This window comes from Hyaena hyaena, unplaced genomic scaffold (genome assembly GCF_003009895.1).
Source record: "Hyaena hyaena isolate Hyena2069 unplaced genomic scaffold, ASM300989v1 scaffold_168, whole genome shotgun sequence".
NCBI classification, from domain to species: Eukaryota; Metazoa; Chordata; class Mammalia; order Carnivora; family Hyaenidae; genus Hyaena; species Hyaena hyaena.
Window position 1 is genome coordinate 2300297 of NW_024080800.1, and position 16178 is coordinate 2316474.

Consider the following 16178-nt stretch of genomic DNA (forward strand, 5'->3'; position numbering starts at 1 on the left):
TTACCCCTGGAGCTTAGTTGACCAGGAGTCATGAGGTATAACTGATACTGAGTAATCAGACAAGGGCTGGGCGGAGGTGTACTTTATAAATACCACAGGGAGAAAGGACAACTGCTCTTCTCTCACATGCTGCTGAATCTCATGATCTCGGCGAGGTCATAGCCAGTCACAGCAAAGGAGCTCCCCGCGGGGTCACAGAATCGGGCACCGCACACCTGGGTGTCAGGTACACACTCACCATGACAGTGTTCCACCTGGGGGAGAAGAGGGTAGCTCAGGGCCTGCTGCCTCAGGCTTAGGCCCCCCTTTCCACTCCTGCCACCACACACACCTCAGTGTTGCCACTCTCTGGGCTTCTGCTCAGCTTCCAGATGTGTACGAAGGTGTCCTCAGCTGCAGAGAGAAGCTATAAAAAAACGTGGTTGGCTGAGCGGGCATTGGCACATGCTGACAGGACCGTGATAGGCTGAAGTGCCTGGTCCCGATGCCCAGGGAGAGGGCTACACTGAGTAGCAGACACGTCTGTGGAGTTTCTCAACATCCCCAGCACCAGGAACAAGCGTATGGAGGGAGAGAGAAGGAGACTGACCTTTCCCACCTCGGGAGCCAGGTCCAGGGCACAGATGGCCCGGGCGTGGGCACTGATCTGGACATGTAGAGTTCCTGTGCTGGCCTCATACAGACGCACCTGCCCGTCCCCATAGCCTGCTGCTACTGTCCCTTGCCACAGCTGCACAGAAGGGCATGGGACCCTGCAAGGGTGATAACACACTTTAATTTCCTTGGACCCCTTGGGAAGGCATCAGTACCCTCCCATCTCACCTACCCAAATCCTGGAATTCGGGTCAATAATTTGAACTCGGGCCCTGACCGCCAGACACACAGCAAGCCTGAGTCATCTGCTGTCACCATGTCAGCCATACAGTCCTAAGGAGAAAAGCAGGATCAGTCCTTCCCTTTCCCCCTGCTGGGTCCTGTATACAGGGCAGGAAGGGAGGGGAGGCAGTATTTGTATCTTTGCCTCTCTAGGAAAAGGGCAAGATGTGCAGCTCTCCCAGGCTGGATGTGGGGTTCCCTCAGGATGCATGAAAATCTTTCTTTGCTTTCCTTAGAGCCTCATTCCCCTGACCTGACAAACAGTATGTTAGGAGGGGGGATATAACTGTCCTCACTGGATGAATGCTAAGACTGAGCCCACAGTGTTATGACCTCCTGGAGGTCCTGCAGAGAGCCAATCACAGTCATGACTAGAGCCCAAACCCCTTGAGGACCCACAACCCCAGGCAACCAACAAAGCCCATGGGCCCAGCGGTGGGTAAGGTGCAGTGAGCATATGAATTAGGAGATACATCCCCTGTTCTCAAGAGGTTTGCAATCCAATTAGGGAGACAAGAGTTGTCTTTAAGGGTAGTACCAATTCAGGGTTCAGCCAAGGGAGATCAGTGGGAGGGGGAACAGGGGGATGGCTTCCCAGAGAAAGTGGCACTGGAGGTGGGCCTGAATAGGTAGGACAAGCCCAGAAAAGGAAACTGCACGTGTCAGAGTTGAAAAGCATCTTAGAAACCATCTGTCCCAACTCCTCAATCCACACTAGTATTGAAAAGTGTTCGTGAACTATTAAATGCCACGTAAATGGAAAGTAGGGCTTCATCACTGGACTTAAGTTTGCTGAAGCCTAGGAAAGTGCAGCAATTTACCCAAAGTCATCCAGCTGCTTAGTGACAGAGTCAAGACTTAAACCCAGGTCTCCTGCCTCCCAAGGTGGGAAGGCTCCCAGGCTCAGTGGAATTGGTAGGGGAATCCACTCACCTGTCCCTGGGCAGGCTCGGCAGCAATGTCTGTGACTGGTGTCTGGTGCCCAGCCAACTCTTCACTCAGTACAATGTTGGGACCCTTGGCTGGGATGTCAAACACCAGTACCCGGCCCGACCAAGTTCCTGCAGAACCAGTGCCCCACTGATGGCTTCCTGATCCTCCCCAGTCTCCAACCACCACATGTAGCACCCCATCCCATAAATCTTCTTAACTAATCCCCAACACAGGGCTCCAACAGCTCTGCTCCTCCACTGACTACCATTATTCTATCCTAACCTACCCCTCTGAAGCCCTCTATGCCTTTCTGGAGTCTCTAAGAACCCCCTTCAATCCCATCCTTCCCTCTAACCCTCAACAATTCCCTCAAACCTTCAGCATCCTCCTGACCAAAGCCCATACCCCCACACCCTAGCACCCTCATGCCCTGCCTTTGGCCCCCTCACCCACACAGATGAAGTGGCCACTGGAAGCAATTCCTCGGGCAAACACAGCCTGTACTGAGTATGAAAGGGGAAAACAATTAGAAATAGCACCTCCTCCAGCCTCACCAAACACTCCCTACCCTGACCACACTCAAGTCCTGCAGGTACCTGGAGATGCATCTCCAGAGTCCAGTGCGTGCCAATAGACCATGACAGAGCCATCCGACTCATACATCTGGAAGACAAGAGCAAGATGGGAGCACAGTCCAGCTGACCTTTGGTGAGCTGTGTACTTCACATATTCATGTTAGGCCTTAGCCCTTTTAATCCTTAAAACAACCCTGGAAGGCAGGCACTGCTTTTATTTCCATTTTACAGAGGAGGGCATTGAGGCTCTGAGAAGTTAACTAAATTGTTGGAGGTCATACAGCTAGTAAAGGGGAAGGTATCATCCATGGCACTTGGGAGCTGGAAAAGATGGAAGAAATGAAGATGAGAAATAAGGAAGAATGGGCTAAACATGTGAAACGTTTGTAAGTGCTTAGAGGCAAGTAGGGAAGGTCTTGAGGCTTCTGGGAGGAGTTGAGAAAACTCTAGTGGGCGGAGGCTAGGAAGTGCCTCTTCTTACCTGTATTCCTCGATGTGAGGTGAGTACCAGCAACACTCGGAAAGGGAGGACACACCAGTGGACCTAGAGGGAAGTGGCCCAGTAGGAAGAAGTGGTCAGAGCAGAGGACAGGAGGACTCAGAAGAGCATTAAATCAGAGGGTTAGGGAGGGCCTATTCCTTGAGGTTTGGAAAGGAAGGACAGAGCTTAGGGCCGGGTTCAGCAACACCACTCACCTGGGTGATAAGCGGAGGGCTCACTCCAGCTCCCTCCTTAGCGTGGAGTTGGCGCTGGGCCAAGGGCACACCCTCAGGGGCAGCGCTGAGAAGCTGGGCGCTGGGTCCGTGGACAACCCCAAAATGTGTGAGGTTGCGGGAAGGCACCTGCAGCACACTGAGGTTGTTGCACAGGGCAGCGGCCGAACCTCGAAGGGGAATGGAGCGCTCCCGGCGGAACATCCTAGTGGAGAGAGGCTCGAATCACAGGCGCGCTGCGAACAGTAGACAGCGGCGATTCCTTCTCGAGGAATGGGGGCGGGGTGCAGGGTGAGGGGGGTGCTCTCATGAGGCACTAAAGACCACTGGGAGTGGATCAGGATGTGATGGGGAACCCGAGGACGGCGATAGGGGAGTCCGGAGTGGAGAGGTCTTGGGAAGCGGGAAAAGGGAACCCTAGGGCTGAGTCATGGGGCGACGGGGAAATCCCAGAGGAGGAATGGTGATGGCACAGGACTCGGTGGCTCCAAGCGTCCGAGCGAAGGCGGGATGAGGCAGGGTAGCCCCCAGACCCTTCTTGTCTCAGCTGGGTCCCTGAAGCTCCCGGCCAGGGTCAGAGGTTACACCCGCAGGTCGGCTTGCCTGACTTCAGGATCTGGAGGTCCCGGCGAATCCGCCGCCACCATAGAGACGACGCACGTACGCACGGCCAATAGGCGGGGCCGAACGACCCAAACTTGCGGAGAGCGGCGCGGTTGCCAGGGCAACTGTGGGCGGGGCGAGTCTCTCTGCGGGGGTTGAGCCTCTCGGTGCTAGGCGCCGTTGCTAGGACGACGGTTAGGCAGGCGCCGCAGCGGCAAGGCAGGGAAGCTCCTTGAAACCCCGCGGTTGGAGCTACAGCTGCGGCAATGGCTCACGAAGGCTCGGTGAGCTTCAGCTCAACTGGGGGTGCGCCAGAACCGGGATGGGCCTTTAAGATCGATGTCGGGAACCACGCATGGGGTCGGCTCCACGCCAATCGGCGCCTGCCCACCATGCGAGCCTTCGTGGTGACCAAGAAAGCCACGTCGGTCTTGGGCAGAAAATCTACATCTGCACCACGCACGCTGACACGCTCTGCCAAACTCGGAACCTGAGGGAAAAAGTCAAATGGGTTGTGCAGAGGCCAAGAGCAGGAATTGACTTTGGAACAGCTAATGCATGTAATAAGTCTCTTATACTGAGGTACCCATTCAAATGGATAAACTAGAATTGGTCAGGCATTGGGGAGAGGTGTTGCTAAGTAAATTCCCTTTCAAGGATTTTAAGAGAAAGAAATGGAGTAAACAACTCTCAGGCTGCACTTAAAAGTCAAATTGTTCAAAAGCCAACACAATTTTAAATAAAACAGATTTGAGGAGGCTTTGTGCTATAATATTTCTAGCCCCACTGGTCAGGCCACGCCTAGGTACGGCCACTATCCGGGTTCCACATGAAAGGCTGGGAGGGTAAATCCAAGGAACAGACTCTCCTCTCCCAACCCTACCTGCCCTGCTCTAGCCAAGCCTGGTCTGGGCTGTGAGTTATTCCCTGGGCTTGCCCGTCAGGGCTATTTTCACTAGCAGAGAAGGGAAATGAGGCTTAAGGAATTTTGAGTTCAGTGTAAGGCTTAGGAAACACCAGATCTGGGGGAGAATGACTTTGGGAGGGACATCTGGTAGGAAGCAATAAGGTTGGGGTGAGGAGGCAAAGATTTGGGAAGATTATTTGGAAGGAACCAGGTTGACAGAAACTTGCAGGAAAGTGAGGAGGCTCCCAAGAATCTGCTTGTAACTTTCTTATGTCCCTAAAATGAATTTATGGAACCAATCTTTTTCTTTTTATGTGTTCTTTTCTTGATTATAAAAGGATACAGACTCATTATAGTATAGAGAACTTATAAAAGAGAAGAGCACAAGAAATAAACATACCCACTGTTACAGTTTTGGTGTTTTCCTTTTCAACACAGAATGGTTTATACATCGGAGATGATACTTGATATGTAATTTTGTGTCCTGTTTCTATCAGTTATCATTACATCATAAGTATTTTCATGTGCTATGGTAAATTCTTCCTAAAGTATCTTTAATCGTTGCATAATATTCCATAATATAGAAGGCACACAATTAGCCATATATTCTTTTCGTTAGACATATGTTTTAAATATTCTGCTTTTGGGGGCACCTGGGTGGGTTAGTCGGTTAAGCGTCCGACTTTCGCTTAGGTCATGATCTCGCGGTTTGTGGGTTTGAGCCCCGCGTCGGGCTCTGTGCTGACAGCCAGCTCAGAGCCTGGAGCCTGTTTCGGTCTGTGACTCCCTCTCTCTCTGACCCTCCCCTGCTCACGCTGTCTCTCTCTCTCTCTCTCTCTCTCCTAGAAATAAATAAAACATTAAAAAATTTAAAAAAAATATTCTGCTTTTGTAAATGACAGCTCAGAGAATATGTTGAAGGATATATTGTTATTTTCATTCTGGAATATACCTTTGAATGTGTTTACAAAACTGGATTTGATGTTTTTGAACGTTGGACATCTTTTCAAATGTTTATTAGTCATTTACAGTTCCACTTTTGTGAAATGTTATGTCCTTTGCTTATCCTTGGGGTCTTGGGCTTTTTGTTATTTTATGTGAGGTTTTTTTTATTTTTATTTTTTTTTAAATTTTTATTTATTTATTTATTTTAATATTTTTCTTTATTTCTAGGAGAGACAGAGAGAGACAGCGTGAGCAGGGGAGGGTCAGAGAGAGAGGGAGACACAGACTCTGAAATAAGCTCCAGGCTCTGAGCTGGCAGTCAGCACAGAGCCCGACGCGGGGCTCGAACCCACGAACCACGAGATCATGACCTAAGCGAAAGTCGGATGCTTAACCGACTAAGCCACCCAGGCGCCCCTCTGTGAGTTTTTAATATATTTGGGAATATTTATCCTTTCTTATATTTATTACAATTAAAATTTTTTTTAATTTTTAAAAGTATTTTATTTATTTCTGAGAGAGAGAGGCAGCGTGAGCAGGGGAGGGTCAGAGAGAGGAAGACACAGAATCAGAAGCAGGCTCCAGGCTCTGAGTTAGCTGTCAGCACAGAGCCTGACTTGGGGCTCGAACCCATGAACTGCGAGATCATGACCTGAGCTGAAGCCAGACACCCAGCCGACTGAGCCACCCAGGCGCCCCATATTGCAATTTTTTTGAAAGCAGGATAAAGTCAGGCTCTAGAGGCAGACAGACCTGCCAATGAATTATGACTCCACTACTTCTTTGCTGTGTAATTTGGGCAAATTCTGTAAAATAAGGATAAAAATAGCATGTAGTTTAAAAAAATGGAAGACTTGAGTCAATTGTATGTAACTGAAATATTTAAGTGCCAGTAAATTGTAACTACTGTCAGCTTGTACTTAGGAGTGTTTTAAAAATAAGTATAGGGAAAATTTGCATATACACACACACACACACATACCTCTTTAGCTGTTTCTTTATTATTTCTTACATAATTTTTATACTTAGGTAGTTTTTTCTCACACAGAGATTGTATGACAATTTAACCTATTTTTTCCTACATTTAATTTTTTGCTTATATTTTTATTTCATTTGCATGTGTGTATTCGTTAATTCATCTGGAATTTATTCCTATGTATATTGTGAAATGAGGATCTACGTTGATTTGGGGGAAAAAGGAGACTCTAAAGAACACTAACCATTTGTTGACTTGTTCTTAAGTTCTTTGAACTCTCAAGAACTTCGAACCTTTTGAACTAATGCCAATAGCAGGGACTGTGGCATTAGAGCTATATATAATTTGGGTGTACTCTGTAATCTCAAACAAGTGATGGTTAACTTGTGTCATTTCAGTTTCTTTGTAAGATGGGTTTAGTGAGCTATTATAAAAATTAAACTAGCTAGGTCAAACAACTAAAAATGCATCTGACACATAGTAGGCTCTTAGTAGATTGTTCCTTTCAAAAGGCTTTTCCTTCCTGCTGGACAACTTGAGAAAGCTTCCTCCTAGCCTGTAGCTGCCTCCCCATTCCACTTCTGTCGGTTTTCTGCCCTGATTGCCCTGTTCTTTCCTTACAGAGGCAAGAGAGGCAGATCCGGGACCGTGGGGTGACCCGATCCAAGGCGGAAAAGGCGAGGCCGCCTACGGTGCAGGTGCCACAGGTAGACATTGTGCCTGGGCGGCTCACGGAGGCAGAATGGATGGCACTCACGGCTCTGGAGGAGGGAGAGGATGTTGTGGGGGACATCTTGGCTGATCTGCTGACGCAAGTCATGGACTCTGCCTTCAAAGTCTACCTGACCCAGCAGGTGGGCCTGGATGGGGGTTCTTCAGACCGTCTCTACCCTGCCCACCCCCAGCTGGGCTAAGATCCTCTCTCACCTCCGTAGTGCATTCCATTCACCATTAGTCAGGCCCGGGAGGCGATGCTGCAGATCACTGAGTGGCGCTTCTTGGCCAGGGACGAGGGAGAATCTGCAGTGGCCGAGGACCCCACGTGGGGCGAGGACGAGGAACCTTTGGCATGCATGACAGATGTTTGGGCTCAGGGATCAGTGCCCGTGCTACAAGCGCCCACCTCTGTGGGGCTGGAGGAGATCTTCCAAGACGAAGTAAGCCCAGCCTCCAGATCCCTCTGACCCTCAGCCCCCTACCCTGAGCCCATCGCTGCTGCTTGCTGCCTCTTGGTACTCTTCAGGGCCTCTCTAGACTCCTCCACCCTTAGTTCCGCTCTCCCTTTTCCGATGTCTCACTACCCACCCTCCACCCCTAACCACGGTGCATATCCCTAGGACCGAGGGAGCGTGGACCAGATCTCTTTAGGAAGATCGTGGATAGCTAGAGGCTCTCAGGAGCAGATGGAATCTTCGGAGGCTTCTCCAGAGCTGAGAGTCACTTCGGACCCCCCACCTACCCCAGAGCTGTTTCAGGAGATAGGAACCGGGGGTCTTTTAGAGGAACTGGATGTCCAGGCCAGAGACCACCAGTCTTCAGCTGGATCCTCGAGAAGCCAGCAGTCAGTAGAGATGGCTCCCGATGGCAGTCCTCACCCTTTTCCGAAGCTGTCCCAGGTAGCCAGCACCCAGGCCGCGGCCCAGAGGGTACAGCCCTGCGGCTCCCAGTTCTCGCTGGAGGACCACTATTATTGCACCATACAGCCACCAGAGGCTGGGGAGTGGCTGAAGCTCAAGAAGGGGAAAGTGCACCGCATGGACTCGGTCATGTGGGTGGCCAGCTCTTCCACCTCATTCGAGACACAGCAGCCTACGGGCGCGGACGCGCTGCACGGCGCGCTTCACTACAGGGTGGGCCGCAAGGCCACGGCGCGCCTAGACCCCGCGCGGCTTCCGCGCCACTGGGTGCGCCCGCTGGTGGAGGTTCTGGTTCCAGACTCCGAGGCGCGCCCCCTGGAAGCCTACCGCGGGCGCAAGAGGGGCGTGAAGACCGATGCTCAGGCCGGACCGGTAGCACCAGGCCCCCGTGTCCGTGGCTCCCCGACAGTTTACTTTTCTCTCCCGCCTAGTGCTTCTTTCCGTGTCTTGGGCCGGGGCCCTGGTCTCCAACCCCCCTCTTTGACCTTAGGCCTCCAGCCTCCAGGCTTTGGGTCAAAGTTGCCCTTTCCCAGCCCTGGGATTCGCTTTCTTGCCACCCACTCAACCCTCCAGGATCTGGCCCGGAGCCCCAGCCCTAAACTGTGGCCAGGTGCCAAGTGGCCCAGTGGCTGGGAAGGGGAGGCCGAGTTGCTGGGCGAGATGTGGGCAGGCCGCAGCCATGTACCTCTGCATGGTCATCACCCCAGGGACCGGGAGGGTCAGGATCCTCACATGTGGCTTCAGATGTCATCTGGAGTTCTCGAGGCCACGTCCCAGGTGATGTGGAAGCCCATGTTGCTGCCTGAGGCGATCAAGCTGGCTCCCGGTGTGAGCTTGTGGAACCCAACCTCCCAGGTGCTGCTCAGATCTGCAGGACACCGGCAGGTGGACAAAGGAGGCAGCATTTCTTCTTCCGTCCAGCAGCACCCCATCCAGACTGGTGCCCCAAAGCCTCAGGTGACCATGAGACAGCTAATGAAGAAGTCAACCCCCAAAGTGTAGTCACTCCTCTCCAAGCACCTGCCCTATTCTGGGTCCTGAAGCTCAGTCAGTATTTTCCTTCTTTCTGGTTGCCAGAATAAACACCTCAGTTGCTTTAAGAGTTGGCCTGATGTCTGTCAGTTTTTTCCAAGAGGGTTTATTCAAGAGCAGTTGTCCTGCAGGCCTGGAAGAATGTGGAACATTGGTTCCAAGTAAAAACCCCATTTCCACCCTTAGGAGACACTGAATTAGGGCTAAGGTTGCTTTCCGGCAGACGCATTCTGGAGAACCATCTCCCTCTCTACAAAGGAGTAGACAGGGGCTGCAATTGGGGTCTGCCTCAGTTGAAAGAACTTAGAGTCTCCTTGCAGTAGGGGACTGAGGGGACAGCCCTGCTTAAGCACACAGTGATTAAAGACAGGAGAAACTTGGTATTTTGCTGCTTCAGTTCTGGAGCTCATCAATGTACCTTAGAGTGGAAGTCCAAGTTTCACTATGAGCCTCCAGCGGGAAGCACTGACTCTACACCAAGGACAGCAGTGAGGCAATGAAGTGACTAAGGCATACAATTTAAGGTGGAGTTTACTCTTTAAAATTTTTTTTAATGTTTTATTTATTTTTGAGAGAGAGATAGAGACAGCGTGAGCAGGGGAGGGTCAGAGAGAGAGGGAGACTCAGAATTAGAAGCAGCTGTCTCCCTCTCTCTCTGACCCTCCCCTGCTCACGCTGTCTCTCTCTCAGAAACTAAATTTAAAAAAAAAAAAAAAGCAGCCTTCAGGCTCTGAGCTAGCTGTCAGCACAGAGCCCGATGCGGGGCTTGAATCCACGAACCGTTAGATCATGACCTGAGCCGAAGTCGGACGCTTAACCAACTGAGCCACCCAGGCGCCCCAAGGTAGAGTTCACTCTTGATTTCAAACAGGGTGCTTGAATAAATCGGAGAGTGACTGCCTCTTTAAATTTTGTGTCCTAGACACCACACCAACCTGACTGCTAATCACCACTCAGCTTTGATAAGCTCCTCCCCAACTTACCTTCACTTCAGCACAACACTTTTGGTAGCAGGTCAGCAAGTTTTTGCGATGTTGCAGTGGCCTCTACTCAGCACCCTTGTCTGGAACCCTGGCTCTTTCCTGCTCATTCTGGTCCTCCTGCTTAGACTATATGTGTGGCTCTGGCATAAGTATTGTCTTTGGGACCTCCAGCAGTGCTCCACAGACTTGACTGGGAAGACAGCAGTGGTGACTGGAGCCAACAGTGGTGAGTGCTCTTCCCATCCTTCTACCTCGGTTAGTGTCTCAGTCCAGTCCCCAAGAGCCACAATGAGGCTGGCCAGAGGGCCAGCATACACTTGCTCTATTGCCCTTTGGAGTCGCTCCCCAGACTAGCCTATCCTGAAGCTGCCCTCCTACAGGTATTGGGAAAGCTGTGTCCCAGGAGCTGGCTAGCCGTGGGGCCCGGGTAATCCTTGCCTGCCGTAACTGGAAACGTGGACAGCAAGCCCTAGCTGAGATCCAAGTAGCCTCAAAGAACAACTGCCTCCTGCTTGGCCAGGTGAACTTGAGCTCTATGGCCTCCATCCGTAGCTTTTCCCGGTGGCTTCTGCAGAAGTGTCCTGAGATTCATCTGCTGGTTAACAATGCTGGAATCTGCGGTATGTCCCTTGAATTGCTTCCCCCAGACACATTGCAGGAGACTCCTTTCCAGTTCAGGGACCCTAATACAGGCACACCCAAACCTAGCCTGTGCACCCTGCTGAATAGTGTTAATTCATAATGATCCTAAAAAGCCCACCTTAAGTAATTACCCCCATCCTTGCACATTCATGTTCCTGTCGAGTTTCTACTGAACGCCAAGATATGCCCTAGATCTTGTGTCCCTCCATCACTCACTACCTATGTTCTCATTTCCTCCCAGGAGTCCCCAAGACACTTACCCCAGAGGGTCTTGATCTCACCTTTGCCACCAACTATGTTGGGCCCTTTCTGCTTACAAATCTACTCCGAGGTAAGGAAGGATAGGTGCCTACCTTCTGTGCTACCCTCACTTCTCCATTCCCCTGGCATTAAAAAAAATTTTTTTTAATGTTTTTTATTTATTTTTTGAGAGTCAGAGAGACAGCGCAAGCAGGGGAGGGTCAGAGAGAGATACAGAATCCGAAGACAGGCTCCAGGCTCTGAGCTAGCTGTCAGCACAGAGCCCGACATGGGGCCCGAACCCACGAAATATGAGATCACGACCCGAGCCGAAGTCTGACGCTTAACTGACTGAACCACCCAGCTGCCCCTCTCCTGGCATTTTTATAGCTAACCGTCTCCATGGCTACTTCCTTTCCCTTGTCCCAAACTATTCACTGAGTGATGACCCAGTAAGGTTTTTGCTGCACACGTCGGGGCAACCCACCTGACCCAAGTCAGGAGGAAGAAGCTGGTAAAAAATCAGTCAGGCCAAAATACAACCAGCAAAGGGATATAATTCCCACCTCTTTCCCCCAGCTGTGAGTTCTAGCTATACCAGTGGAGTCAATCATCTCGACAAAAACTTCCTAAGGGTGGCACTAGATTACTAGAAACATAGACACCAAGAAGACCTACTTCCTGCTCTCAAATAGCTCAAGGCCCACCAGGAATCTAGACAGAACACATCACTGTCTTGGACCCAAATCCTTTCACTTTCTGATTTTTTAATCTTTTCTGATTAAGGAGGTTTGGGTTCCTCCTGGGGAGGCTGGGGCAGAGTGAGTGGTGGGTGCTTTCTTCCTAACATCCTCTCCTGGATTGCATAATAGCCTCTTTAAAATAAAATCAAACTTTTTGGGCTAGATCATATGTGTCCAAAACATAAAACTGAAAGTGTACAAAAAGGATGACACTAAAAAAACTCTCCTGTCAGGGGCACCTCTCAGGGTGGCTCAGTTGGTTAAGTGGCCAACTTTGGCTCAGGTTGTGATCACTCAGTTCGTGAGTTCAGGCCCTGCTTCCCTGCGACAGGCTCTGTGCTGACAGCTCAGAGCCTGGAGCCTGCTTTGGATTCTGTGTCTCCCGCTTTCTGCCCCTCCCCCACTCACGCTTTGTCTCTGTCTCTGTCTCTCTCTCAAAAACTGAATAAACAAAAAAATTAAAACAAAAAAACCTCTCCTCTTCTCCTTGAAAATCAGGTACCCGTTTCCGTCTTGGGAGGCAATTTGTGTTGCCAGGATCTCATGGGTTCTTTATGGCTGATTAAATTAGCCCCGAATGGGAAGTGAACAAGAGCAGGGTGAAACTGCATGGGTTTGCAAATAGGAATGTTTTGTCTCCTTTCCAAAAATTTGAACGCCCAGGCTGCACCTTGCTTAGTAGTAGGTTCTTAAACTGTCTTCTCTCTTCCCCTTCTCTTATCTTTCCTTCCTCCTGCTACTTCTAGAAATCACTTTTCACCATATCACTTGCTTAAAATCCTTGGAAGGAAGGTACTCTATCCTTTACAGGAGAGACTCTAAATCCCTTATCTCCACTTACAGATCCTCTGCAGACTGAGAGCCTCACCTTTTGCCCTTCCTTAATCCACACTCTCCTCGTTAGCAGACAATCTGTAGTTCATGGACTGCACTTTTTTCCCCCTTTAGCTGTGTTCTTGCACATGTAGTTGCCTCTATCTGGACTATCCTTTCCTACTCTTTTAGCCTGGCTAACTTTAGTTCATCCGCCCAGACTGAGCACAGATACTGCCTGTGCTGTGGATCCTGCCCTTCACCTCCCCCAACAGCCTCCCATCTATGGGGCTCCCTTAGCCCTTGTACACATCTCTGTTCCTGCATTGACATTCTTCCACAATGATCGATCTCCAATTAGGCTGTGAGCCCCTTTGATCTTTATGCCTGCATGCTTTGGCTCTGTTCTCTTTAAGAATAATTTTCTTTCCAGCAAATTTTGGCTAAATACCACCTGCTAAAATTTCATTTGTGATTCTTAACCTAAATGTAGGTCTCAAAATAGTTTTAGCATTTTGAACACTATAAACTCATATGTGACAATTATTACTTTTAGTATTTTATATAATCCAGACTTGTGTGTGTGTGCATGTGTGCGTGTGTGTAGGGCACTTAAAATTGTTTTAGCATTTATTTATTTATTTTGAAAGGTGGGGAAGAGAGAGAGGGAGAGAGAGAATCCCAAGCAGGCTCCATGCTGTCAGTGCAGAGCTTGACATGGGGCTCAATCTCGTGAACATAAGATCATGATCTGAGCTGAAATCAAGAGTTGGACACTCAGCTGAGTGAGCCACCAAGGTGCCCCTACCCCACCTTTTTTTTTTTCTTTTTAAGATTTAACTTATACTATTTGTTGTAACTTTATTTTTTTTTAGTTTGGAAGATAGCTGGGTTTTTAAAAAACACTTTCCCAAGTATCTCTATACACATTTCTTCCCCCCTCAACCTAGCACTCTTATGTCCTTAGCACCTATCTTGGTGTCTGCCCTAATCCAGAGACCTAATGAACATTTGTGCGACAAATACGTAAAGTGTCTCCAGTCTCTCCTTTTCCCTCTAGGTCACCAATGAGGTAAAACATAAATAAGAATCCATTAAATTAGCTCCAGCTGGTAAGTGGAAGAAAAGCAAGGCAAAAATCCAAAGTCTACAATGAAAGAGGAGGAAGAACGTTAGGAAAGTAGCTAATGAAAATGAGTGTCAGTTCAAATTAAACTGTCCGGGGCCTAGCCTGGGGAATGTGGGGTGCGAGGGCGCTAACCCTATCCTGAAAGTCCTGGATGGTCCCTGCTGTCTTGGAGTCACCTGGAGAGGCAGGCTGGGGAGTGGGCATTGGAGGGAGTTCATTCCAGAACTTGGATTGAATGAGTGTGGTTTTCTTTCTACCCAGGGGCCCTACAGCGGGCAGGGTCAGCCCGGGTAGTAAATGTGTCTTCCTTTCGGCATGCACATGGGTATTTTGATGAGGAGCATCTGACAGGAGCTGGTAAACCCTTGAACTTTAACCAGAATTACGACTGCAGCAAACTACTCTTGACCTCCTTCACTGGGGAGCTTGCCCGGAGACTTCAAGGGACAGGTAATTGCCTGTGAAACCCCCTCATCCCTCCATTCCCAACGCCACCTCCTAACACTTCACATTTCATGCCAACGTGTTGTGGCCATAAAATACTCCAAGTGTCCCCCAAGCCAGCTGTTAATCTCTGCCATTTATCATCTATACAACCTATATTTCTCTCATCTGTCTGCACATCTCCCATTCAATCTTTCCAATGCTCTTATCACTTCTAACATCCCTTTCCTCTCAGTATTTTCCAATACCAGCACCATCCATTATGTTCCTCTTAAAGTTCACCCAATGCTTTCAAATACTTATGTCTCCTTACTGGCTTGAACACCACCATTCGTGTAAGTTCCGGATGACCGACTTCCCGGACACCACCCCTAAGTCTCTGGTTACCTCGGCCCACAGACCTGGTAGGATCCTCACATTATTGCACACTGGAGAACCACACTTACTCTTTCTTCCAATATCCTCCACTCCTTTCACTTTATGCTCTGCTTTTGTCTCATCCTCTCAGGTGTGACTGTGAACTCTGTGGACCCAGGTATAGTGTACACAGAGATCATGAAGCATTTTTCTTGGTTTTACCGCTTCCTCTTCTGGCTCTTCACCGCCTTCTGCAAGGTGGGTAGGGGAGGAGCTGGCTAGCCTGAAGAGGGTGGGGCAGGGCTCTGCTTCTGTGTCTCCAGTTGGCTAAAGTCAGCTTGGCATGACTCCTCCTCTTCCCCCATGTCTTACAGAATTCCAGACAAGGTGCAATCCCAGTCCTCTACCTGAGCTTAGCAAAAGAGCTGAATGGCATTTCTGGAAAATATTTTAGCAGTTCCTGTATAATAACTCTTCCAGCAAAAGCTGCTCAGGATCCTCAAGTGGCCCAAAGGCTCTGGAATGCCTCGGTCCACATAACAAACCTAGACAAGATGGACTGATCCCCTGTGCCCCCTTGCAATCCTCACTGATTACCAGCCCTTACTCTGATCGTCTGTTGGCTCCAAGTATCAATCACCTTGTCTAGTATAGTGATTACTTCCTCTTCCTGTTGGCTTAGTGGCATGAGAGCTCAGATTAGCTAGGGGACAGTTTTAGCCTCTAATTTACTGCCAGTTCTCTAATGGAAGTATTCATCCCTTGGGTACTGGGATCTCCAAATCTACAGAATCCCATGTTGTGGTGACTGGGAGCAAAACTCCTTCCAGTGGGGATTAGGGGTCCTGGTAAGAAGGGAAACTTCCACCTGTACCTCTTAATTTCTGCATATATACTTCCTGACTTTGGGGGAGACAGCACCACTGTGTGGTGCCCTCTTGATTAAAGCATATACCACCTGTATATGCTGTAGGATAGCAGTCTGACTTTGCAGAGTGTTGTCTCAACTGATACTGTAACTGAGCCTGCAGATGATTATTCCACATTTCCATCAAACCAGCTGCTCCTGGGTGATGAGCCAAGCATTAAGATCCATGAATTGTGGTGGTGGGAGCCCATTGCTTTTTTCATTGGGTTTTGGTTCATCTATGTAAATTTTGGAATCAGCTCTTTAAATTTCACACACACAAGAATACTTTTTGTGGCTGTATTCCATCTACTTGGGAGGATTGATATTTTTATGATATCCAGTTTTCCTAACCTTGAACAAGTATACTCCTATTCATTTAACTCTTCTTAATATCTTTACCAAATTTTCAATAATTTTGTAAATGAAGATCTTGTACCAGCTTTACTATATTTTATTCAGGTAACTTAATTTTGATGCTATTGTAAATGGGGCTTTAACCTTGGTGTGCTGATTGTCTATCAAACAATTTCGATAAGTTGTCAGATTTTAATGTGGTATCTGTAGGTGCTTTTGGTTTTTCTACATAGAAAATCATTCCATCTAGGAAAAATAAGTTTTACTCTTTCCCTTTCAAGTATTCTAACTTTTGTTTCTTTTTCTAGGAGTCCCTTATAGATTTTCCAGTATTAAACCAACCTTGCATTTCTGAAGTAGACCCA

General features: G+C 48.9%; 3 protein-coding genes across 5 annotated transcripts; 2 read left to right on the top strand and 1 right to left on the bottom strand.

Moving 5' to 3' along the window:
* Positions 1 to 67: 67 nt before the first annotated feature.
* Positions 68 to 3753, bottom strand: WDR54 (WD repeat domain 54). 2 transcript variants are annotated; one of them, XM_039240104.1, is made up of 10 exons: positions 3702 to 3753; positions 3081 to 3303; positions 2866 to 2928; positions 2406 to 2472; positions 2259 to 2312; positions 1810 to 1937; positions 827 to 927; positions 590 to 752; positions 332 to 406; positions 68 to 254 (listed from the first exon to the last, which is right to left on the bottom strand). In XM_039240104.1, the coding sequence occupies exons 1-10, from the start codon at positions 3743 to 3745 to the stop codon at positions 123 to 125; spliced, it is 1050 nt and encodes a 349-aa protein (XP_039096035.1). In that variant the 5' UTR covers positions 3746 to 3753; the 3' UTR covers positions 68 to 122. The 2 variants fall into 2 exon arrangements, with proteins under 2 accessions (XP_039096035.1, XP_039096036.1); XM_039240105.1 differs by lacking the exon at positions 3702 to 3753 and adding an exon at positions 3572 to 3672.
* A 132-nt stretch (positions 3754 to 3885) lies between these two features.
* CUNH2orf81 (chromosome unknown C2orf81 homolog) lies at positions 3886 to 9266 on the top strand. Of its 2 annotated transcripts, none has more exons than XM_039240109.1 (4): positions 3886 to 3985; positions 7153 to 7383; positions 7465 to 7686; positions 7867 to 9266. In XM_039240109.1, the coding sequence occupies exons 1-4, from the start codon at positions 3968 to 3970 to the stop codon at positions 9166 to 9168; spliced, it is 1773 nt and encodes a 590-aa protein (XP_039096040.1). In that variant the 5' UTR covers positions 3886 to 3967; the 3' UTR covers positions 9169 to 9266. The 2 variants fall into 2 exon arrangements, with proteins under 2 accessions (XP_039096040.1, XP_039096041.1); XM_039240110.1 differs by having other exon boundaries at positions 7153 to 7236.
* A 963-nt stretch (positions 9267 to 10229) lies between these two features.
* LOC120237019 (retinol dehydrogenase 12-like) lies at positions 10230 to 16178 on the top strand. Its single transcript, XM_039240150.1, has 6 exons — positions 10230 to 10407; positions 10562 to 10801; positions 11065 to 11154; positions 14010 to 14198; positions 14701 to 14807; positions 14924 to 16178. The coding sequence occupies exons 1-6, from the start codon at positions 10230 to 10232 to the stop codon at positions 15110 to 15112; spliced, it is 993 nt and encodes a 330-aa protein (XP_039096081.1). The 3' UTR covers positions 15113 to 16178.